At 38.5% G+C, this 26,480-nt stretch overlaps 1 protein-coding gene across 6 annotated transcripts in view; it reads right to left on the bottom strand.

Moving 5' to 3' along the window:
- The window catches only part of ube2t (ubiquitin-conjugating enzyme E2T (putative)), a 29,575-nt gene extending 9,208 nt beyond the window's left edge, over positions 1–20,367 (bottom strand). The window contains exons 1-5 of one of the 6 annotated variants that reach the window (XR_011189639.1): positions 20,240–20,363; positions 19,727–19,840; positions 19,151–19,220; positions 3,970–4,075; positions 891–989 (exon numbers count right to left, since the gene is read on the bottom strand). Coding sequence is in view for 5 of the 6 variants with exons in the window: in XM_069190226.1 (XP_069046327.1) it covers positions 891–989; positions 3,970–4,075; positions 19,151–19,220; positions 19,727–19,835 (384 nt within the window). In the remaining variant the exon portion in view is untranslated. Of the gene's footprint in view, positions 1–890; positions 990–3,969; positions 4,076–19,150; positions 19,221–19,726; positions 19,841–20,239 lie in introns of all 6 variants that reach the window. The other 5 variants (XM_015342098.2, XM_015342096.2, XM_069190226.1 and 2 more) reach the window with 5 other exon arrangements.
- Positions 20,368–26,480: the final 6,113 nt, after the last annotated feature.

The following is a 26,480-nucleotide window of genomic DNA, read 5'->3' as shown; positions in this document are numbered from 1 at the left end:
TTTTTAGGGTTTCTGGAAGGTTTTTTCCTTCCAGAAGTAAATTCAGCCACCTTCTCATAGCATAAACAGTATCTACAGGTATTTTGGCAGACTGCCATGTTATAAATCACAGGCAGGGGAGAAATACAGAATGTACTAGAGAAATGTACTTTAAGGCAGCTCATTTTTAATTTCAGTGTTTTCACACTACTTGCTGAAATACTATTTCAGTATTGGTTCCAACTTCAAACTCAGCTACTTGGAAGCCAATTTTACACTTACACCAGCGATGTTTAAATTATCAATATGTGAATACACTACCAAGAGACCTAGGAACTGGAGATCCTGATATCTTCCTAAAATAAGATTGATACCTCATTTCATTAAGCTAGGGAGTATGAAATTTGCAGTTCACATCTTACTGATCTACTCAAGACCTAAAAAGGATGTCTTGGGTAATAGGTGGAATTTGAGGTGGTTGTCTAAATGTCTACTGCTTAGAGGCAGATAGACTTATGATCAAGGGCAGATTTTGGGTAAATTATGCAGGAATGTAACATACACATTTATTGACCAACAGTAAGTGTGGACATTTCTCTTTGGTATCACCATACAAACCTACAAAAAACAACACTCAACATAAAATAAATACAAATTAAAAACAAACATATACATGCGCATCTCACTCTGCTCATATTACACCACCATTATAAGTCGATAGCTTCAAACAGGAAACATTCACTTAGTTGTGTTTAATACTGTATACAGATTAAACACAGAGAACAAATGATTTCTCACACAAATTTTACTTAGCCATAGACATTCCAAAACACCTCCCTGAAGGTGACGCCAAAAGCACACATTTCTCATTCTGTATCCTACTGCATACATTACTGCTGGTGGTTACTCACAATGTCAGCCATCAGGGGATCATCAGGATTTGGTTCAGCCATCAGCAACTGGATTGAAGTGAGAACAGTAGAAATGTTGAGAGAAGGCTTCCAAGCACCCTGAAAATGAAGCAAACATCTGGAATGTGATTACTAATGTATATTAGAACAGAGTAATAAATGCAGGTAGTAAAATCATGACCTTTACAGTGGATATAAAAAGTCTCCACACCCTTATTGAAAGGTTTTTGTGATGTAAAGCCAGAAATCAAGATAAATCATGTCAGACATTTTTCCATCTTTAATGTAACCTTGCAACCAACAAAATTCAAGAGAACAAAATAGAATAGAAAACAAATAGATAATTATTAGGAAAAATAATTGAAATGAAAAAACCTACAACACCCTGGTTGATAAAGTGTACACCCCCCACTAATTAATACTTTGTGGAAGCACCTTCTCCATATATTAAAGCAATAAGTCTTCGTGAATAAGTCTCTATCAACTTTGCACACCTGGACTTTGCAATGTTATCCCACTCTTCCTTGCAGAAAAATTCAATATCCTTCAAATTGCCAGGGGATCTCCTGTGCATAGCCCTCTTTAGGTCATTCCACACATTTTCTATGCGATAGAGGTCTGGGCTCTGACTGGGCCATTCCAAGACTGATCTTCCTTTTCTGAAGCCATTCCTTGATCGACTTAAATGTGTGTTTTGGGTTGTTATCATATTTGAAGGTGAAATTCCTTTTCATCTTCAGCTTTCTGAGCAGGTCTTGTGCCAAAATATCTTGATATTTGGAGCTAGTTATTATCCCATCTATCTTGACTAGAGCCCCTGTTCCAGCTGAAGAGAAGCAGCCCCAAAGGATGATACTGCCACCACCATGCTTCACAGTAGGTATGGTTTTCTTTGGATGATGAGCTGTGTTGTCTTTGCGCCAAACATATCTTTTAGAAGTAAGGCCAAAGTTCAACTTTTGTCTCATCAGACCTTAAGATGGTGTGGGGTGATTGAATTATTTTTTTGCAAAGTTTAGACAGGTTTGGATGTTCTATTTTGTGAGAAATGGCTTCCGTCTTGCCACACTACCCCATAGCCCAGTAGTGCAGAATACTGGAGGTTGTCACATAAAAGGAGTGACCAGTACCTACCAGAAATTCCTGCAGCTTCTTTAATGTTTCTGTAGGCATCTTGGGAGCCTCCCTGATAATCTTTCTCCTTGTCCCGTCATCAAATTTGGAGGGTCGTCCAGAACTTGGACTTAGATTTTAACTTTATTAGCCATGTACAATTTCTTGCATTAGGAATTTGTCTTTTCGCATACCCCAGCTTGCTCTCCATGAGGCACATGGGCACACTGACAGGGAAAGAGAAGCTTGGGGTCAGAGCGCAGGGTGAACCATTTATTCAGTGCCCCTGGAGCAGTTGGGGTTAAGGGCCTTGCTCAGAGGCCCAACAGAGTAGGATTCCTCTGCCGGCCGCGGGATATGAACCGTCAACTTTCCAGCCACAGGCACTGATCCTTAGCCACAGTGCCACCACTATGTCCCTGTGGTACCACATTTTTTCCACTTATTGATGACAGTCTTCACAGTTCTCCATGCCTTTGATATTCTTTTATACCCCTCTCCTGATCAGTACCATTCAACAATAAGATCCCGTAGATGTTTTGTCAGCTCCTTGCGGTCCATGGCTATCCAAGTAGGATGCAACCACGAAAGACTTAAGGAAATCCTACAGGAACAGCCGATTTTTATTTGGGGTTAATCAGAATAATTTTCAATCATGGCATGTGTAGTTCAGGTGGGTAGCTGCGTCAGCATGCGTAGGCTGCAAAGGAACAAGTAATAGGTTTATTCCATGCTGAAAAAAAGAAGAAAGAGAACACAACGTTTCGGCCGTGGAGCCTTCTTCAGGTGTGTATGCCACTTCGGACATGATTTTGAATGTAATTAGTTAACTCTGAACACAGCTACAGCCCCCATTATAAAATGGTGTGCACACTTATGCAACCAGAGTGTTGTCGTTTTTTTTTTAATTTTAGTTATTTTTCCTAATAATTATCTATTTGTTTTCTATTCTATTTTGTTCTCTTGAATTTTGTTGGTTGCAAGGTTACATTAAAGATGGAAAAATATCTGACATGATTTATCTTGATTTCTGGCTTTACATCACAAAAACCTGCAATTTCAATAAGTGTGTGTAGAATTTTTATATCCACTGTATATAAGCATGGGTACCTCAGACCTTAGAGAGTATACTAATGAAAATGCCTTTGGTAATGTTCATAGTTACATTTTGTAAACAATGTGCGAAAGCAATGAAGAGACGGAAAGGATATACATTTAAAATCGGAGAATTTAAATTCAAGGTATAACACCTCAATATGGATATTGTATACAGTTTTGGTCATAATACCAATAGATTTAGAATCTCACCCAGTGTTTAAGCTCCCTGGAGTAGACTCTAGCTCACTGCTTGCTCTAGAAATAAAGCAGTTACTAAAAAACTTATGGTTGGATAGGAACCTTGTTTTACCACAAGAGGTCGCTAGAAGCCTAGAAGCAGTATTCCATAACCTCTAATGAATACTCCATCAAGTACATAAAGTTGGCTCTATTACATGCCTCTAACAAGAATAAAATAAAAAAAAATCAATTAAATGTTAGAATTGGTTACAGCTGCAATTTGGGAACTAGGAAAGCCTCTCAGACACTGATCTCCATGGAATAATTCAAGGTCGAATGCAAATGCCCATCCGAGGCATTTTGATGTAACATTGCTTTTGCCCCTCTTTAGCCTTTCCCTTTCCAGCTCTTTTCCATCTACGTTTAAGAAAACCACATTATAAACCCATACTTACAAAAAAAAACTTCCCTGGATTCTATACCTACTGAAAGTATGGGTCTTATTTCACTTCTCCCCTTTTCTCTCAAAAAATCACAATCAAGCTGTCCCTTGCCAGTTTCGCCGCTTCTAAGAATTTTCTACTAAGTGAAAACTCAGAATCCAAGTATCAATTGAGTATCATGTAAAAATTTGACCATTATCAAATACTGCTGTTATTAGGAAGTAGTCAATGTGAAGGTACTCCACCTTGGGAGGCAGTTTCAACGCATCCAGGCAAATTCGTCCAGCAGTGTCAATATTAGGATGGTAAATTGGCGTCAGAAATCGCATTTTTGGAGGCTCAAAAGGGTACCTATGGAAGAGAAAATACAGGAGGCTGCAGTACAAAACAAAGAGGTGCAGTTATATGCAGGTGTGTGAACAGTGTACTTGCACAGTATAATAAATGGGTCCAAGTTTGGAATTTCCATGGAATCATAAAATGGCTCCTAAGTCTTAGTATATTTATAACAGTATTCATGTGTTAATTCTGTAATCCATTAGATTAGTTGTAGTGAAAAAACAAAAGATTCAGACTGTGGCAGCACCTGAGTGTCTCTTAAGGAAACTGAACTTCTTTTACTTAGTACTGTACACAAATCCTACTCTACAATAAGGGGCAAACTGACTACAACATGTAATCAAGCAAATTATGAATACTAACCTTCCAATTAATTTAAAAGAACCTTTCAAAGCCTTCCCATTATTTAAAAGTAAAACAATCCTGTGTGCCAATCCATAATTATTTAAAAGCAGGGCACTTAATCAAGGCTAAATGGCTATAGGCAAACGATGTATAATCACATTTTAAACAGAATTTCATGTACTATATATTCACTGTAAATTCTTGAATATTTTTCTGAAAAATATTCAGATTTTCATAACTCAGAACATGGATTTTCAATTGATTCTGTTTCATGGAACAAAAGACTCCTAATTGTGTTCTACCACCACTGGGTTTACTCACTTATCACAGTATTCACAAAATAATAGTAAACTGACAAACACTGACTCCTTGTAGTGGATCTAGACAGATCCCACATACTTCGAAAGGCTAGGTCTGCTCAGCCCCAGAAGGAAGACCTCTAAAAAGAAAAAAACATGGTGCTTCTAGAAGTGGTGTTCATGAACAAGTATGAAGCAATCTTCTATCCAGATCAAAATTTCTAAACCAATGTCAAAAAAGTGACCCAAAGTATTTTAAAGTAAGAGATGCCAAATAATTATAATGAGCCAGGAAAACAATACACTGAAATAAAGCTTTATTTGCTAATCCAAATTAAAATCATTTTAAATAATTATTTAAATATATAAAATGCCTTCCAGGAATATTATAGTGGTTAATAAAGTCATTTATATAGTGTTTTTCATCCACAAAGCCATTACATTTAATGGGGGATCCACTTTATCTATCACTGCAGCAAGTAAAATAGCAGTAGCAGTAGCACTGCAGCAGATAGTATGCATTCTCATAATAAATATCAAGTAATAACCATAACATTTTGAAACTGTTGTCAAGACTCACAATTCTGACAATTAACCAATGCAGTTTTTGCACATGAATAAAAAAAAACCAATATTATGCAATCCGAATTTTCAACAGAAAATTTTATGCATTAGGGTTTTGGACCCTTGAGATCTAGGTTAGAAAGATGCAGAAAAAAAATGTAGGGTTTCCTAGCAGATAATTCACTGGGTAACAGACAAATACTATTAGCACAATGCTAATTTCCTGGCAGATCAGACCTTGGTAATGGTAGGAAAAGCGGTCTTCTCCCTGCTTGGACTACAGACCAATGCTGTCCAGTTTCATCTTTCCAGTGGGAAGCCTAAACACTTTTGTTCTGTTCACAATAGTAAATACAGTATATATTAACTGCTATCTACGAGGTCAACTTTAACAAGTTCTAGTAAATTCTCTTCTCAGCTAAATTTTCTGTCTTGTCTACATGTGATGGGTGAACAACCCACAGATACTACATAAAACAGTGGAGCTACAGTTCCTTCTCTGGTCAGAGCCTGGTTCAGAGGCTCTCTAGAAGTATCTCCTCCAGGGAAGTATACAGCCAATTATTTTAAAATGGCTCATTGCTGCTACTTGCTAAATTCCAAAGTTTTTACGCTATGGTTGCTTAGCAACACATGCCTTTATTTGGAAAAGGCTCCACCTCCCTGACAATCATATCTCATACACCTATCCCTCACTATCCAGAAATTCGTGTTAAAGGACACCATTAATTTATACCCAAAATTCATAAGGATGAATTCCTGTTTTAACAGACAATCCACTACGGATGCGATGGACCAATAACTGTTTTTGAGGAATACTTCTCGGAAAATAGCAGATGAAATGCAGCGGAGGAATATACAGCATCCCAGTCCATCACCTTTGTTTGAAATTGTGTGGAATCAACTAGCCTTTGTGGTGTTATTTTATCTGAGATTTCTGTGCTTTTTTATCTGTAATCATGTGTTGTTAAAGCAAAATAGCTAAAGTAGTGTCTGGTGGTGTTACTAAGGCAAAAGGGAAATAAAATCAGTACTCTTAAGTGGGAAATTAGAAGTTTTAAGAAGAACTGATAAAAGATATTCAACCTTGATGAGACAGGGCTATTCTGTAAGAGAATACCCTCATCTGTATTTAATTCAAGAGGAAACCAAGGTCAGAAGGCATAAGGCATCGAAGGTTGGACTGACTTTGCCAAGAGGAGGCAACCCCGAGGGCAACGTAAAACACAGGCTTCTTCTTGTTTATCATTCCGAGAATCTGAGAGCTCTGCAAGTCATTGCTCCCAGTTATTTAGCATTCAAACCCTAAGGCCTGGATAAGACGGACAATGTTCACCAACACATCTTTCACCCTTTATTAAGGAATATCGCCAGAAGAATAACCTTGATAAAGTCTTTACTATTCCCAACAATCCACCTGGCCACCCCAAAGAAGATGAAAATAGCGATACGTTTTATGCTGACTATTACAACATCGCTACTGCAGCCGATTGACCAAGGGGCGAGTTCAACATTTAAGAAACATTTTCTGTAGCTTCATATGGAACACTCCGTCGATAAGGGAGACGCTGATGAGGACAAGACACTGCAGCAATTGTGGAAGGAATATGACATTTGGATTGCTCTTCAGAACACAGGAAATACTTGGGAATAGAATAGATTCCGCAGATGATGATGAAAAGTGTAAAAAACTTTACCCTGAATTTGTTCATGACCAGGGCTTGAAATTCATTTTTGAAAATGAGGGGGAATTCCCCCTTTACATGAAGCTCATGGGGAGATTTCAGCATCTTGGAGGGGAATAATGGTAAATAATTACTACACAACATGATCTTCATAAGTTCATTGTAAATACTGTCCAACCTTGTTGTCAATCTGTCCTTTATTGCCAACCTCCTCTCCACTGCAGGTACAAGAACATAACAGGAGAAGGATGATAAGTTTTTTTTTTTCTCTTCCTCATTAAACCCACGTATCAGCTTTGCATGTTGTCAAAGGATGGCTTTTGTGTATGACAAACAGTTTGTCTCCTTTAAAGTTTTTCCTTGAAGGGAACTGAAAAAGTCCTGCTCTGAAGGACCAGGATGGACTAATACCTCTCTCAGTGCCTCTTTAGCTGAACCATAGGTCGGACTGTGGAGAAGTCTGTATTCCCTTTTAAAATGCTTTGAGAGAAGAACTAAATGCACAAGTACATCTTTCATCAAGTGACAGAGGGTCTCAAAGCTGAATTGTCTGTTAGCAATAAGACAACCTTTGGCTTTATCAGAGTCCTGAGTGCTGGAAGCAGCACATTTCTCAGGGATTTTAAAGATCTGTGAGAACTGACACTGAGCTTTGAATTAACAACCACCTCACTGTATGTGTTAAACTTCAGTGTTGGCTCCTCTAGTTGTTTCTGCATCTCATGAAGCTTGTTGCTTCTTACTTCTTACTTGCCCTCAAGCCTTGCTGGAACTGTTTTACTTGTTCAACAGATATACAAACGCCAGGGGAGAGAGAGAACAGGGGAGGGATGTTGGTTTTGCATAAGGGGCAGGGCTATGGAAATTAGGTCTGTTTGGGAATGTGGAGTTACATGTTCTGGCTGTTTGTGAATTATCGTTGTTGAGTATGGAGTGTTGAGGTATTGATTTTGTGTAATGCTTTATGTTGAAAATTGAGGTGGATTTTGTTTATGATAAACAGGATAAACTGGGATGGGAGGAGGGTTTGGTTTTGGGGCGGGATTATGATAATTGAAGGAATTTGCGAGAGTATAATGGTTTGATATATTTGATTTTGTATTGTGGTTGTTATCTATGTTTTTGGTTGGTATTATGTTTATATGGTTGTTTTTGTTGGTTGGTTGTTATTATGGTTATTAATAATACAATCTATAGTTGAAATCTGAGCCTAAATAAAAAGAAAAAGCAAGTGATTAGGTTTATAAGCAATCTAATTACTTATTCGTTTAAAACGCTATATAAAATAAAGTTTATTATTAATTTGCTGGACAGAACGGTGAACATTATTATGCATAAGACAAAGATAACGATCCTGATCAGTTTAGAAATCTGTGTATGCTGTAAGGTTTTTACTTCTTAAACTTTTAAAATACACGTTTCGAACAGAAAGAAATCCTCTTCCTGGTACAGTACTGTATGTATAGCAAACCAGCACGTCTTTTTTCTCCAATCAGAGGCGCGTCAGATGGTGTCATAATCTCTGGTATGGGGAGACCCCAGAATTCTGTCCCATAGTTTAGACAGATGATAGATACTTTTATTGATCCCGTGAGGGAAATAAAGTAAATCATTTTCATTTTAGGAAATTATTAAACGCTCGGTTAAAAGCAAAGGAGATTGTCTGTTATAGTGGACATAAAAACAAGAGTTCGCTGGCATTATATCCTAGAAGACACAGACCGGTAAAATGCCTGATGAACTAGGGATTGGACGGTTTCCAAGTGCTTGTACAATCAATGAAAATGTTCAAATAAATGTGCAAAAGAAATAAACAAAACAATCATTTATTTCTTTATCATATTGGCTAGCTAATGTCCTCTCTTTGCTAGTTAATGGCTGTGTTTCTGCGTTGGGTAGCAACGGGTGACTGTTCTCAGGCAGAACAGTCACGAAAGCTTAATTTTCGTGTTAAATTTAAAAAATTAAAATTAATTCTATATAGCAATAGCATATTTGGGTACCGTTTCATAAAACTTTCATGCTTAAAATGTTTAGGGAGAAATGGAAGACTGGTGTGTATTTTTTCTTTAAACTATCAAGACCAGCCATACACAGTACAGTTTATGTACATACAGTAATGTTTATGTTCCTAAATTAATATCGTTTATGACCTTCAGATGAGTTATGCTCCTCTTCTTTTTATGCTCAGCTACTAAAATTTCTCTTTCGTGGTAAAATTCCATATAAATATTCAAAACTAAGCGGATTAAAATGTGCACAGTAAAGACATTAAATGATTAAATCTTTTCACTACCAACCAATGCACCATGAGTGCACCTGTCGGACATTTTGGCCAGCCAATCACTTACTGCGGTGCCCTCCGGTGCCCTGCAGTGGCTTGTGGGTAGGTTACTGTACCACGGGTTTTTACCGCACATTTGTACAGATGCAGCCATTCAAAATGCATGGTACAACCCCATACTGCGCGTAATTACCCACAGTTCATTGCGTCGTACCGCGGTACGTGATTTGGCTGGCCAAAATGACTGACAGGGGCACTCGTGGTGCATTGGTTGTTAGTGAAATTATCTAATCATTTAATCTCTTTATCGTGCATGTTTTAATCAGCTTACTATTGAATATTTATATAGAGTTTAACAACTAAAGGGAAATTTTAGTAGCTGAGCATAAAAAGAAGAGGAGCATTCAGCGTCTGAAGATCATAAATTATATTAATTGAGGAACATAAACATATTATGTAAACTGTATATGACTGGTATTGGTAGTTTAAATAAAAAATACACACCAGTATTCCAATTTCTTCCTAAACATTTTAAGCATCAAAGTATTTCATTCGGTTACCTACTGTGGTTATTTTTTAAAAGATTTTATGTGCTCCTTCTGACTATATTAAGTTTATATACTTCATAAAAAGTTATGTTTTAACCTTTTCTGCAAATAGTTACGCTCGTTATCGCAGTAAAAAACGCATACTTTTTAGAATTTGATTAATAGGGAATATAATATGGAATCTCGTATCTGAAGAAATTAATAACGATATACAGTGCCTTGCGAAAGTATTCGGCCCCCTTGAACTTTTCAACCTTTTGCCACATTTCAGGCTTCAAACATAAAGATATAAATTTTTTATTTTATGTGAAGAATCACCAACAAGTGGGACACAATTGTGAAGTGGAACGAAATCTATTGGATTTTTGAAACTTTTTTAACTAATAAAAAAATGAAAAGTGCGGCGTGCAAAATTATTCGGCCCCTTTACTTTCAGTGCAGCAAACTCACTCCAGAAGTTCAGCGAGGATCTCTGAATGATCCAATGTTGTCCTAAATGACTGATGGTGATAAATAGAATCCACCTGTGTGTAATCAAGTCTCTGTATAAATGCACCTGCTCTGTGATAGTCTCAAGGTTCTGTTGAAAGCGCAGAGAGCATCATGAAGACCAAGGAACACACCAGGCAGGTCCGTAATACTGTTGTGGAGAAGTTTAAAGCCGGATTTGGATACAAAAAGATTTCCCAAGCTTCAAACATCCCAAGAAGCACTGTGCAAGCGATCATCTTGAAATGGAAGGAGTATCAGACCACTGCAAATCTACCAAGACCTGGCCGTCCCTCTAAACTTTCAGCTCAGACAAGGAGAAGACTGATCAGAGATGCAGCCAAGAGGCCCATGATCACTCCGGATGAACTGCAGAGAACTACAGCTGAGGTGGGAGAGTCTGTCCATAGGACAACAATCAGTCTTACACTGCACAAATCTGGCCTTTATGGAAGAGTGGCAAGAAGAAAGCCATTTCTCAAAGATATCCATAAAAAGTCTCGTCTAAAGTTTGCCACAAGCCACCTGGGAGACACCCCAAACATGTGGAAGAAGGTGCTCTGGTCAGATGAAACCAAAATCGAACTTTTTGGCCACAATGCAAAACGATATGTTTGGCGTAAAAGCAACACAGCTCATCACCCTCAACACACCATCCCCACTGTCAAACATGGTGGTGGCAGAATCATGGTTTGGGCCTGCTTTTCTTCAGCAGGGACAGGGAAGATGGTTAAAATTGAGGGGAAGATGGATGCAGCCAAATACAGGACCATTCTGGATGAAAACCTGTTGGAGTCTGCAAAAGACCTGAAACTGGGACGGAGATTTATCTTCCAACAAGACAATGATCCCAAACATACAGCAAAATCTACAAAGGAATGGTTCACAAATAAACGTATCCAGGTGTTTGAATGGCCAAGTCAAAGTCCAAACCTGAATCCAATCGAGAATCTGTGGAAAGAGCTGAAAACTGCTGTTCACAAACGCTCTCCATCCAACCTCACTGAGCTCGAGCTGTTTTGCAAGGAAGAATGGGCAAGAATTTCAGTCTCTCGATGTGCAAAACTGATAGAGACATACCCCAAGCGACTTGCAGCTGTAATCGCAGCAAAAGGTGGCTCTACAAAGTATTAGCGCAAGGGGGCCGAATAATTTTGCACGCCCCACTTTTCATTTTTTTATTAGTTAAAAAAGTTTCAAAAATCCAATAGATTTCGTTCCACTTCACAATTGTGTCCCACTTGTTGGTGATTCTTCACATAAAATAAAAAATTTATATCTTTATGTTTGAAGCCTGAAATGTGGCAAAAGGTTGAAAAGTTCAAGGGGGCCGAATACTTTCGCAAGGCACTGTAATTATATTCATATACTGTAGCTCAAGTTATCACAGTAGTACACTTTCTTTGAAAATGTCTGCATCAGTTTAACTCACTCCCACATGATTACGTGTGTGGCGTAATGGCTTAAGCGTGTGCCTTGCATGCCTGAGGTCGGGCGCTCAAGCCCAGCTGTCACCATGAGATTTCTTTTAACAAAAATGTATCTGAAAAACTAAAATAGCAAATATTATGGACACTATATCAGCATTTTTTATATTTCTAAATATCAAAACATGTTCGAAGCCAAGTGATTTATTAATAACTAATAATTTCAAACTGCCATTATTACTGATCATAAATATTATCGACACTATATTGAATTTGTTGGTATTTCTAAATATCATACAAAGTTCACATCCTTGCGAAACAATCATTACGTTCTCATCCAATCTAAGGTTTGATGTTTTTTTTATTTTGAAACCGTGATTTTGACAAACTCATTTAGAGCGCCCTACATTACAAACTTTCTTCGCGAAATTCTTTAAGTTAAACAAATGAACAAAGAAGGGTTATTTTTACAATTGGCACTTCAAGATTCTGATTTAATTCCCCTCATTTAGCTGAAACAGACAAAGAAATCATGCAGTAGTTACAGTAAGGCAACAAGTAATAGGTTTATTCCATGCTGAAAAGAGAAGAGATGAAACAATGTTTTGGCTGTGAAGCCCTCTTCAGATATCAGCTCATCAGTATAGTACATGTTTATCTCTACCATTTGTCGGGACAGACAACTTACTGCATGATAGCTTTGGTAAGGAGACGGACTGTGGCCAAAAGAACTCTCTCACACCAAATAACGAAGATGAAAAGAAACGGGAAGTCAACAAGAGACAGCTTGTGAAAAATCTAGCTGAATCCCTAGATTTAAATCCAATAGAGATGGTTTGGCCTTCCCGACTCAAACGAGTGTTTTACTTGGGTAATGTCATCCCCATTAAGCAATGTGCTTATCGCGCAAATCCTGCTAACAATTAGACACAAGAAGAGTGTTATTGGGCAATGTTGTGAGGTCCTGGCGGAATTTCTCTGTAAATTGAAGAGTTATAGAGGAGACACGTTGTGTATCGCCTCTTTTTACACCAATGTTGATGCGATTATGCATTATTAATAATGTAGCATTTTGTCTTTGTCTGTCAATGAAAAAAAGGACCACGGGCTCTTTTCCTTCCCCCGGTGCAAGGTGACAATGCAGAAAACTTTTTTTTTTATTTTTCTGGGAGTGTGATCATTGAGTGAGCACTGGGGCGTTCATTGAGACTAAGACAGTGAGATTATCAAGATGGATAGTTTTAGCAAATATGTTGACAAATATCTGAATTTTTGCAAGATAAAACTGTATCCAACTGTGAATCAGCTACGTGATCTTGCCCCCGTGAAATTGTGGAAAAGAGGTTTAGTGGGCAGCATTACTCACAGTGTACCATAATTTGTTTTAATACACTGTACAGTATAACAGTATAAAGCAAGTATGTTTTTTAATGTTTGTAATCTTGTAATCATTATTCTTGTGGGTACATTTTGTATTCAGTTTGGTTCTGTGTGTAAGCTGGTGGGCAAATGTCGAGGTGAAAATTCTTCCACAAGGAATGTTCCTTTAAAGCAGAGAAAACCGTACCAAACATTTTCGGCTCTGTATGTTGCTCAAGCCAGTTCTCTTTGACACTTTCTTTAGGCATAGAGGTGGGAAAACGCCTCCTCCCTCCCCGCCTCACCTGTTTCCATTTTTAACCATTGTGTCTGAATCGCAGCAGGTGAGAGAATAGGGAGAGTGCAGTGACATCACTATGCTGGCAAGCCGGCAATCTGGCTCGCACAACCTGCAATTACAATAACCTTTTTAAATTGCGTACCTATGGTCATATGCAGGTTGTTCACACGAACTCGTATTGAGCGTGGCACTGTAGCCAATCTCCCTGGACATGGCCACAAGAGAAAACTTGATCAAAGATCAAAGATTGCAGAGAAGGATTGTTCGAATGGCAGAGAAAGCACCATGATCAACTGCCACAAAGATTCAGGCTGACCTTCAGTGTACGACAGTCTCAACTCGCACAATCCATCGCCAACTCATTGAAATGGGCTTATATGGTAGGAGACCCAGGAGGACCCCACTGCTGAGAGAGACACAAGTAAGCCCGACGTGAATTTGCCCAAACACACCTGAACATGCCAAAATCCTTCTTGGAGAATGTCCTGCGGATAGATGAGACCTAATTAGATTTTCTTGGGTAAAGCACACCATCCCTATGTTTACAGAAAACCAAATGAAGCCCTCAAAGAAAAGAACACAGCCCTACAGTGAAACATGGAGGAGATTCAGTGATGTTTTGGGGTTGCTTTCCTGCCACTGGCACTGGATGCCTTGAACAAGCGTGTGGAGAATACCAAGGCAGTTTGGAGCACAACATCACACCCAGTGTCAGAAATCTGGGTCTCCGACGAAGGTCATGGGTCTCCCAGCACAACAATGACCCCCAAACACACTTCAAAAAGCACCCAAGACAAAGTTCAAGACAAAACGCTGGACTGCTCTGAAGTGGCCAGCAATGAGTCCAGATCTAAATCCCACTGAAAACCTGTGGAGAGCTCTGAAAACAGTAGTTGGGAGAAGACACCCTTCAACTCCGGGAGAAGTGGAGCAAACTGCCAGTACAGAGGTGCAGGAAGCTCATTGATGGCTATAGGAAGCACTTGATTGCAGTTATTTTGACCAAAGGCTGTGCTACCAAATACTGAGTCTGGGGTGTCAATTTTGTCAATGCCATTTCTTTTTATTTTTTTATTTATAAGGATATATTAAATTCTAAATCAAAAACAAAGGTCCTGTAATATTAACAGTGACAAAGAATTGTGGAGACCAAATACTTTGGTCAATGTCAACTTATTTTAGAGGCAATTGTGAGTTATTTACAAAAAGTGCAAGGGTGCCAATATTTTTGGCCAAGAGTGTAGACCTCACATATGTCAGTAACCTGTTCCACTCGATACATACCAATAAGATAACTTAAGTTACAGGAGGCTGACCACCTCAAAATCCATAAAAACAATAAGATAATGCAGGTGTCAGAGCTTTTATTTAACAGGTTTCAAAAACCAAAGAAATAACAACCACACCATGTTAAAGATGCCCCATCTATTTCAAGCAGACTAAAGACTCATCTCTTGAACACTTCAGTTCCTGATTAGTTATAAATATAACAGTCAATGATGTCCAAAATATGAGGAGGCAAAATTAGACCTTATGACTTAAAGCAGATTAGTGCAAGAGACTAGCAGTTTTTCCTGCCTTTTTTTTTCCACGCTTCTCCCTTCACCATGGTCTCTTCAGCTAGCACTGAGCCCAGTCATTCATGAGAAAGATGGACTAAACCTTTCCTCCGATAGCACCTGCCCCACCTGATGTAAAACCCTGACTTGTCCGTGACATTCTACTATAAGATTAGGGAAAGGAAAAACACCCACTCCCTTTCACACTCTGCTTTCACACAGCAACCACAACAAAATTCACAACTCTCTGCCACCATATCTCACACATCATTCAAATAATACACACATACTGCAACAGGACACATAGCTAGTGCCTGTACGGATAGAAAACCATCGGACCATACTCCAGAGGTTAATTACGGAGTCTGCTTTTTCCCTCCTCTATGCCTAACTGCATAGAGTACATTGCATGCACTTGCACAAACTGCCTTTTGGTATTTTATAATCCTGACTGTAAATAAGCATATTGTGACAACTTGTTGCTGATAGCACCATAAAAAATAAAACTGAAATGACTCTTACTTGCAAAGCCACATTCATTTATAATCCCAATACTTGATCAAACACTTGTTAAAACTGGAAATAAAGCGCGATTAAGAACACAGCTTTGTTGAAACAGACACGAACTTATGTTTCTTTCACTTTATTTGTCTAAAGTACATTAACAAAAATGAAGCCTGTAGATCACGAAGTCTCAAAGAATTTTATTATTTGGGTTATTTGGAATCATGTCCACTCAGTCTTCTCTATTTAAACCCAAAAGGATTCTTATACTATCAGAGTATGTCAGTCCTTTGAAAATACAAATGTATCTGGTCACTTAAAACAATTCTAGAACAGCAATCTTTTTTTAAAAGTCTTGCTTAACTTGCTTTCTTTTAAACATGCTACAGCAGTAATATACAGAGTATATAACGATGTGTAACATGCAGCAGACTTTGATAAAACTTCCACATAAGAGCAATTTTCAAATTGCAGGTAGTAAGCATTCAAGCTAATGTTTGCCTTTGGGCCTTTGGATTGAGAACAGGTTAATGCATATCAAACAACCACATACAGATTAAGTATGAATGCTCAAATTGGGGATGATTTAATTAGTGGAGTACCACAGAAATCAGGATTAGGACAAGGTCACTTCTTCATTTTTTTCAATGATTTAACTTAACCTTTAATCTTAACCTTTAAACAGGTTAGCAGAAGATGGCAAAATCTTTTGAGTTTCAGATCACGGACAGACGCCCTGCCATTCTGCTGTAGAATTTCCTTGTACAACTTGGAATTCATTGGTGCCTCAATGATTACAAGCCATCCAGGCCCTGATGCACCGAAGCAGCCCCACACCATTATACTTCCTCCACCATGCTTCACAGTTGGTATGAGGTTTTGGTGTTGGTATGCAGTGTTTTGTTTTCTCCAAACATAACGCTGTGTACATTTACCAAAAAGTTAAATTTTTGTCTTGTCTGTCCACAGAACATTATTCTAGTAGTTCTGTGGAAATCCAGGTGGTCTTTAGCACACTTGAGACAGACAGCAATGTTTTTTTTGGAGAGCAGTGGTTTCCTACGTGGTAATCTCCCATGAACACCACTCTTGTTCAGTGCTTTTCTTATGGTAGACTCAAGAACACAGATTATTATTATCAAGTGCAAGAGATGCCTGCAGATCCTTAGCTGTTACCCTAGGGTTCTTTGTCACCTGTTTGAAGATTTTATGGTGTGCCCTTGTACTGATCTTTGTAGGATGCCCACTCCTAGGGAGAGTAGCACCGATGATTAATTTCTTACATTTGTAAACTATCTGCCTGACTGTGGACTGTAGGAGGCCCAAGTCTTTAGAAATCCTTTTGTAACTCTTTCCAGTCTTATGGGCTTCAACAACTCTACTTCTGAAGTCATCTGAAATTTCTTTTGATCGGGCAACAAAATTCAGTTGTGAAGAGCAGGTGACCAAAATTGTGTGATTTTTTTATTTAGCCGGCAAGGCAGGTCAAACCCACACTTCAATTGATTGTAATACCTGAGCCCAATTACCCTCTTTTCAAGATCTCATTATCCTAGAGGTTCACATACTTTTTCCATCAGTGACCTTGTTTAAGCCATTTGTTAAAAAAAGATATGGCAATGTAAAATGTATGTGTTGTTTGTTAAATAAGACTGTCTATTTATTATTATGACTTAGATGAATGGCTTCTTAAGTGTGATCTAATCTTCATGCAGAAATCCAGATAGTTTGTGAACCCTTTGGAATTTTCTCACAACTGTATACATTATATACGGTGCGTATATATATCTAGTGAAAATGTATCATAACTGTAGTGCAAGACAATATGAAACATGAAAAGTCAATACATTTTGGCAGTGTATATTTATTCAAATAAAGTAAGCACCAGTTTTGTTCCTAATAAAATATTAAACAATAAGTTACTTAACTTGGAACATGTATTCACTTCAGGGGGGTATTTCTTTCCCAGCATACGCATATAGCATATATATTTCCATACAGAAAAGGTTGGTGCACAAAAAGTTTTTAAAGTAACAATAATACATTATATTTCATTCAAAAAATATGCTATTTAAGTTGAGAATTAATAGGTTAAAGATAAGGGAGAAAATCAAATACTAAAACCTGCATTTGAAAATGAATATGTGCAAAATAATTTGCCAACATTTCTGCATGCTCATAAATTACGAATTTAGTCCCAGCTCTTTAAAGATACACTATGAAGAAAGACTTGAGACGCCTCCATTTTAAATCTGTACACTTAAAATGAGAATTAAGAACTACACTAAGGTTAACGCACTATATAACAAAATTTAAGTGTTCCCCTTAATAATTTTTGTCTAAAGCCAGCTCTTCAAAGAATTCCAGAAATAAGTATGAGCAGCAGCCTACTGCAATATTAAAACAAAAAAAGAAATGTTTACAATATGAAATTGAAATCGACTTAATCTGTCATTGTCATCTGTCATTGCTTTCATTATCTGCGATTCAGAACGAGGCAATAAAACTTCTGGTTCTGGTGAGACAAATGGGGCCCTATTACATTTTGAAACCATCAATTATTTTGTTAATGAGATTTAATAACTGATCTGAAGAATTGGGACTGCAATTAACTTTCATGATCAAAGTGCACCAGAAAGCAATATTCTGAAAAACATTCCAGGGAGGCATACCATATGACCTTCCAGCTATGTAAGCACCAGCAGTTCTTAAATTACCACCTTATAAATTTAAAGATACTGTGTTAAAAGGTGTAAACAACATGACATGGACATCTGAATAGCACCAAACTGCAGGAGTGGATGGCTCACTTGGTGTTGATGCATGACTTATGATGCGTAGTGAATGAATACAGTAAAGTCTCGAGATATTCAAATTTAACATTCACAAATTTGCTTATTTACAATTCGGTCCTACCAATGGGGTCTTGGGTGGACGAACAGCAGAGACAGATGAAAACAAGCCAAACCAAAGGATGTTAAGCGCAACTTTTAAACCAGCAGGACAATAAATTAGGATCAAGAGATGAATCTAGCAAACCAGTAAATGGGCCTCTCCTTGCCCCCGGCCCAATATCCAGATCTCAATCATAGCATTGTAATCAAGCAGTGTGGGGACTGACAGCCTGGAGACAACTTTAAAGGCTCAACTAAAGTTTGGGGCAGAGGCAGAGGGAGAAAGTGCTAACTCGATGCAGAGGAGGGTTTTGTTTTATTTTGAGATTTTTTTTATTTTGAGTAAAATTTTAATTTTAAAAAGTGACTAAGTTTGCAATTACTGTTGTTTAGGTGCAGAAATGATATTTTAACTTAAAGCCAATACATCAGTAGTTTAATTATTACATGAAAGAGGGTTATTCATGTTTTTAATCATACATACAATATGTAGTACATTATGTGACAGTATATGGTAAACCTTTTTAATGCAATTTAAATTCTCATTTTGTAGTTGTTTGTTTTACATCTCTAATGTATCAGCAACAATGCAATAATTTTATATACCATATCTCTATATATATATTAAATACCCTATGTATATCTAAATAAGTTTTTTTTAGCCCAAAAATAAAAATAATAAGATTTTCTTTGAATTCTTAATATTACAAACAGCAAATATGAAACAGACTATTCAGCCCCCCCAGAAAGCATGGAATATCTGTTTTTTTGCCTGGGCAAAAATAAAGCTGAGTGAAAAACATTCCTTTTTGAATATGGTCATCCTTACCTTTCAGGAATCTTTATCTCCAATGAAAATACTCCTCCTTCGAAAGGAGTGTTCACACCACCCACAATCTCTGAAAAAAAATTTTTTGCATTTTTGGACTGCAGAAAAAATAATTTCTGCAATCATTTTATTTTTTTTTCTACTAGATACTTTTTAATATAAAACGGCAGACCACTGAATTCCATAGTGATAACAACTATCATGTAAACCTTTGTAGCAACTTCTCACCAAGAAAATCCAGATGAAGACCACGATAGATAAAACCAATAAAATAACTAATTGAAAACAGAGGTTATAAAATGAAGCTTTACTTTTTAAAGTTAAATTTGACGCTTTTGTAAAAAAAAGTTTGCGCTGCAGAGATAAATTTGAAGTTCAAACACTTCCAATACATAGAAAACATAGTTGAAAGTTAACTCCAATTAAAAAAAAAAATCAATAACAAATATGCTAGATTTGTCAATAAGTATCAAGAATGTCGGCAAAATCCAAAAGCACTTTCGACATATTAAACAAAGCAAACAAACAATGTATGCCTAAATAAGCGATGTTGGCGTGAAGCACAGATACACTTACGAGCCCTCAGGTCATCCATCTGACCACCGTTTTGCCAGCAGGATATGCCCGGTGGTGGTTCTGTGCTGATGAACTGCAGTTCACGCTTCAGCCTTAATGATCTCTGCATTTTTTCTTCACGTCGATGAAAACAAATATTAACAATAGGCCAGGCAATATAGTGTACAACGATAAACTTTCGAATCCAGAATGCCACGATATTCAAACAATTTCCTAGGAATTTTCCTATGAACTAAAAACGTTATTCTTTATCTAGTTAGAGTGCTGCATTTCGCATTAATTACGGACGAAATGCAGTACTTTTACTTCTAAATTAGGTTAACTGCTGAAATATACAGGAGTTTTCTAAACAGTACGTAGAGGCCCAGCTCAAGTTCTGCACACTACATTTTAAGTTACGATTCAAGCCGAAGTAGTCGGTTAACCGCTCGTCAACTATTATGTCTATTATTACAAAGTCTTCTAAAATGACGTATCTTAAGACTAATGAGATCTTAAAAACGAGGTAATTACCGCTGTAGAAACTTTTAATCTATATTCTCAGCAACAAAATTCAAGAAATGCTCTGGACTCTCCCTCTTCTTTTCGAAAGATGAATACGTCACAAATGTAAGATCACGTTTCCGAGTTGCATACTGGGAAGTGAAGTCTACTTTTCCTGCCGTACTTTCCTGGGTAGTAGAGCGAAGCGACCTATATTAAGCGACGCGAAAGATCCGGAAGTGTATGTAATGTAGCTTGCATCACGCTACTCTTCACCGTCTCTCTAGGATACCCAAAACAACAAGCAAATATAAATGTTGCCTCCATCTAACAAAAAGTAAACCATGATATATAAATTATTTATTACTTGTATACATTCTGTTTGCTCTCAATACAAAATAAACCAAACATATCAAGATCAATACTTTTTACATGTGCAGGGTTAAAAGATAATTACCATCCTACTATTGTTATTATACACTTTTTAATTTTTTAACATTTTATGTTACAGCATGTCACCCAAATTATGTGGTGAGCGTGTTATACTAATTATTTTTATTAAAATGCATCTGATTGCCTTTTTTCAAACATTTGAACTAATTGGATTAACATACATTATGCAAAGTTTCCAATTAGCTTATGAGCTTTTTTTTCTTGCAGAAAAAGCCCATTTTGGTCTAGACAGCTAAAATTACTTAAAAATGCTTAATTCGCAAAATGGCATACCCTTGTTAACACCACTTCAGGTGGCTTATTAAAGATCTACATTTAATATTATTTTTACTTCATTTGGCAATGTGCCATATCTTTTCATTGACATTCAAATGCATTTGCTTATCTGGACTTGAAACAGAAAGTCTCACGTAATGTACTGTAAACCTCTACACTATGTATTACATTTTTTTTTCAGTTCCTTTAGTATTAATATAGAAATGCAAGTATTGTGAGTCACACATTCTGCTTCTGACTAGCACACAAGAATAAAGATCCGCTACAGAACTATTTTGGAATAATACTGTGAAAGTAGACCTCTTCATTGTACAGGTATAGTGTTTTCTGTAACACAAAACATGCTTGTAAATACATATTTTATGAGCTTTTACTTTCATTACAACCAGATAACCTAGAAACCTTTCTACAGCTATTTTTTCTGGAAATAGAAGTTCCCTAATAAGAGGCAGTTTCAACTACATAATGATTTGATATGAATATTTTAATTTAATACATGTTTCACAAACTTGCAGTGATACCCTTAAAAAGACTTATTGTAGCCTTCATAAGGAAATGCAGATGTAGCCCAAAGAGGTCTCAAGTCCAGTGATGTGGTAAACCAGTAGTTAAGAAAGGCTATTTAGTTTTACACATTCCACACACGTCTCTGTCCCCTCTCGCATTCCCACATGCACTGTGTTTATCAAATACTCACGCTGCAAGTAATGTACCTATCACCGTTCACTCCCATCATTATTTTAGTTCCCCTCTTTCCTCACTTCCCCGCTCACTATTGTAGATTCTCGTTGAGCTCCCAAGTGCGCGTTATTTCTTTACTAGTCTACATTCAGTATTTGATCTTCTAGCCTGCCCCTCATTTTGAAATGTTGCTCTCTGGTTGTCTTTTTTCAATTTCTGACCTTCTTGCTTGCTTCCTGGTATACGTTTTGCTTTGCGATTTGGATTGGTATTCTCTCTCTCCTGAGGCTTGTACAGGATCCATACTTCCTACCTGCCCGCTCATACATTTAGTTTTAAAAGACTTACAAATTTCTTCTTTAATAATATGCATTTCAAAGTGTATTGAAAATATTTATAGTTTGTAGATTTGCTTTTGTGTGTGGATTAAATAAAGCTATGCATCTTTTTGTTTTTTACTGTGCCTGAGAAAAACATGCTAAGTTGTAACGTTGTATCATCTACGTTACAGTATGCCATATTCTGGGGCATTATTTGTAGTTCATTTGGAATGGCTGGATCTGTAGTTTCATATAACTAAATATATTTTATGTTCTCCAACACAAGTAAATATCCATTTAGTATCATGAACTAAACATGAACATTTGATCTAATTGCTCAACTCACAAGAATTGCAATGTGAATAATGAAGGTTTCTACACAAAGTCCCATTTTCCAAATGTCTTTGGTGAGTTAAAACTCTGCTGGTAAAATGGAGCTGGTCTGGAATTGTTCATGGCAACTTCTCTGTGCTGGGAGGGTCCTGGTACAGACAGAGGAGAGAGAGAAAGAGCTTTTGCCAGGTATTGCCTAGCAGCTTGCATTGTAAAGTAACATTTTGCTGACTTTGGTGTTTAAAATGGTCTGTGCACTGTTTGCCTTCTTGAGGTCTGGTTACAAGGTAGACAAGGGAACTCAGTACATTTCAGCTATGGCCTTTGTTCAGATTATTCTTGGATAGTCCAGATGTCAACAAAACCAAAGAGACCAACTGTCTTATTTTTTTGTATAAATACATATAAAGACTCACTTAATGTACTGATGGAGCATTAAATTGGGGTTACCATACTGGTATGTTAGTTGGCTACTGGTAAAACTGTCCCTGGTATGAGTATGTTCTTGTTTGTGTCCTTGTGTGCCCTGCAATGCATTAGTGTCCCATCCAGGGTGTATCCTGTCTCTTGCTCTTTGCTTGTCAGGATAGGCTTAGGTTTGCCTGCAACCCTGAATTGGATGAAGCAGTTAGAAAATGGATGGATAAAAAGTGGGTAATAGGGAGGAGAGGCATATTTGTACCAGTGTCTATAAAATCACAGGACCCATTAAAACCCAGAATGCAGACAATCACGAAATAGATTTGAGCATTTTCATATACTGTCCTATTTTAAAACATTTCTTTACTGTTTCTTTAAAAACAATAACTAAACATATAGGAGAAAGAAATCACCACATTGATCAATATGGAGTTTAAAGTTACAAGGGCTTTACTCCTGTATTTAAAATCACTGCACCAAAATATTTTTTTTTCTTATAGGTTCCACACCACACTATTATATATAGAAACAGAAGGACTAAATAAGATCAAATATGTAAACCTGCTCACAAATGCACAAAGCCTGTCCACCTTCACTATATAACTAATATCAATACCAGCAGCCCCACTACACAGCAGATCACGTGGAAACAGGATCACCAGCTGGGTTAAGAGGGAAATTTCAGTCATCCAGATAATATGAGCACAGAGTAGTATTTAAGAATTATATCGGCATTAACACTAATACAGGCTAAAGATAACAAGATATCTTGTTATCAAGAGGACATATCAAGAGGACATACGTTCAGTTTATCAAGACCGTTTCGTAAATGAACTTGGTTACAACTTCTACATTAGATACTCAAAACCAGTACATAACTCTTAGGAATTAAATTGATATCAACTGGTTGGGACAACAATTGAATTCTCGAGCTGTAATGCATTGAAGTTGAATACTCATCCAATTTCTGGGGATTCAGATCTCCTGCGGGCACAAAGAAACAGTTGCAGTCTGTTGCTGTCCGATCCGCGCTCTCTGGCTCGGTGCCAGGCTGTGCTGTGCGGCTTGCGACGGTGCGCTGCTGATGCTCACTGACCGGCTAGTTAGTGTTGGCTTTAACTAGCAAAGTTTGTGCACAGGAGAAAAGATGACTGTGGGTCCCAGCAAGTCAGGAAGAGGACCGGTTCGTTCCTGATGAAGAGCTAGTTCTGAATAGTAATTCAGCTGTCCACAGTTCCGACCTGTTCACGAGGCCTGCTGCTGGTTACTCTCTGGCAACCTCCACTCTAGACTCTTAGAACAAAGGAAAGTTCTGGCACTCGGACACACTGGCTGTTCCGTGGTTGTCCGGGCTGAGTCTCAGGATGGTCAGGAGGCGCGCTGCGAGAATGTCCTGCCCTTGGGATTCTCCTTTGAATTCACTTTAGAATTGTTGAATCTGAATCTGAATCTGAATCTGAATCTCGCAGGCTCTCTGTGTTGCGTGTTTTTACCTGGAGGAACTTCAGCTCATTGATTGGCTGAAAGTTCCATGGGCATCAGAGTCCCACGTGGGTTACTCGGCCCTACCAGTCCCTGATTGGTTGATCAAGGTGAGATATGAGTCACTTACTCCTGACACTTAGTAATGCAGTCCAGATGTCCAACTGGCACTCCCTAAACAGATAGGCGCCAATGGATGACCATTGATCATGATAGCCAGGCTTAGCTAAGTGCATCCCCCTGTGGGAGCTGTCCTTATGAAAAGAAAACATCTTGCATGAATAGTTTCTCTGTGGCTGCACCACAGAGATGAACAGAGAAATGGGGCCTCATTTGGGAAGCTCAGAAACACTTAATTCTGCATTATTATTAAGCCTCGCCGCTACATATCCCCCCTTTTTGAAGGCCACGAGGTCCCGAGGCATTGTTGCCTTCAAAACAAAACAGAGTTAAGTGATGTCCCTTGCCATTAGAACATTAACCTTAAATGTCCACATTACTCCTCGAGAATTCATACCGGAACCAGCATTGGATACAAACAGGATGAATAACATCTGGAGTATGTACAGTATAAACACGGTAGGAGACATTATCTCAGTCTAGGAATTACACATCAGGAAGTTCACTGTCAATATCTGATACCTCTGTAGTAGATATTTGGGGAGAAGTCACTTCCTTTCTTTTGACATGCTACCTTTGACTCATTTGTGCTACCCAGAGTACATCTTGATGCAAGAGTACAGCATTCAGAGTACACTGTCAGTCATGATCCAGCTACCCGGCAGTTGTGTTACAATAACAACAGTTCCTGTTCCCAGCCCCCGATAAACCACAACACCTGTGTTGGGAATCTGCTAGGGTGGTTTGGAGGTTTGTTCCATTAAGGCAAACTAAACTACCTGTACCTCTTCAGGGCTTACTGTTTCTTGGATTTCTATCCAATTCAATAGTGTGGCACCTGAAGGCATCCATGACCTCAAGTTTGGTCTTATGTTGTCTGGTTCCAGACCGTACAGTGTTAAGTTACCATGCTGTACTATGGCCTCCTCGGGAACTTACAGGAAAACTATTGGTTAGGTAGCTGCATTGTGGTAGCTGTATCATACCTGCCACAAGTCACAGTGTCTGTTAAATGTGGTGAGCCTGCGAGATTCAGCCATTTACTTCCCACCTGCTCTTCATGGGGTTCATTAACCTCCCTCTGCTCGTTAGTAGCTTTACACCCTTCATTGGTGAATCGTTTAGACACAGCCAATGGATAGCTTTGGTAGCCATACCTATCTCAAGATTTGGAACTGAATTCAATCTTGGATTGCCTTCTGGGTGAGCTATGAGCGATGGGGTTAATGTCACACACTCCTCTACTGAGAAGAGTGGAATCAAGTGGGTTGGGATTTGTGCCGTGGTTAGACTGGCTACAGTGGCACTAAACTCCCTTAACAGGTCTTGTGTCAACATTCTGGCCTGTTGCACACAAGCATAAACCCACTGTATAACACCAACAATCATGTCCACTGTTTGGGGAATAAGGTTTAACCCTGTTGCATAGGAAGTTGCCTGTAGGGTTTCCCCTAAGCTTTCCAACTTTTGCTGCTGTTGATACAGTCTGTCACTACACTCTGGCATCTCTGACAACTGCCTTCTTGGGGCAGTCAGGGTGAGAGTGCCAGTAGCACACAAACCTACCAGAAAAAGCAAACGTGCGACAGTGGCGGCAGCAATCAGTCCTCCCAAAAGTCTTTTCGGGTGGCTGATCCCAGTCATCTCCTTCTGAGTGACTGTTGCCTTTCTAAGCTGGTGCAGCATGTACATGGTGTCTTCCTCAGTATGCCCTGTGGCATCTTGGGCACCAACATCCTGGAAATCTGGGGAGATCTGACACAGCTGCTGATGCTGCTCCTCCTTTTCCAGGGCATCTGCTTTTTCGATTTGTTCATGCCTGTGCTCTAGGAACCCTGCAGGGGGTGGTGCAGCAGTGGAGCATGCCTGACCCTCGGCTGAGTGGTCATCTGGAGCACCTGAGTGATCTGGGATTGTTACCATATTCTCACTGTTCAGGTCCACCCTGCACACGTCCTGATTGAGGAATCCTTCTATCGGCATGTTTACAATCGTTCGCTGGGCGTGGGTGTAGGACACCTGCTCGCTCCCCCCTTCCCTCGCTAGGGGTTCAGGGAGCTGCCCCAGCACTGGGATACTTAGTTCACTATCTTTGAACTCACTATCACTCACCAGGCCCATGTCAGTGCAGGCGGAGATTCTGACACCTCTCTTTGCGATGTCCTGCACTGGCAGGCGGGTGGCTT

The sequence above is a fragment of the Lepisosteus oculatus genome, chromosome 5, assembly GCF_040954835.1.
Source record: "Lepisosteus oculatus isolate fLepOcu1 chromosome 5, fLepOcu1.hap2, whole genome shotgun sequence".
Classification (NCBI taxonomy): domain Eukaryota; kingdom Metazoa; phylum Chordata; class Actinopteri; order Semionotiformes; family Lepisosteidae; genus Lepisosteus; species Lepisosteus oculatus.
This window is presented reverse-complemented; position numbering and strand designations above follow the sequence as displayed.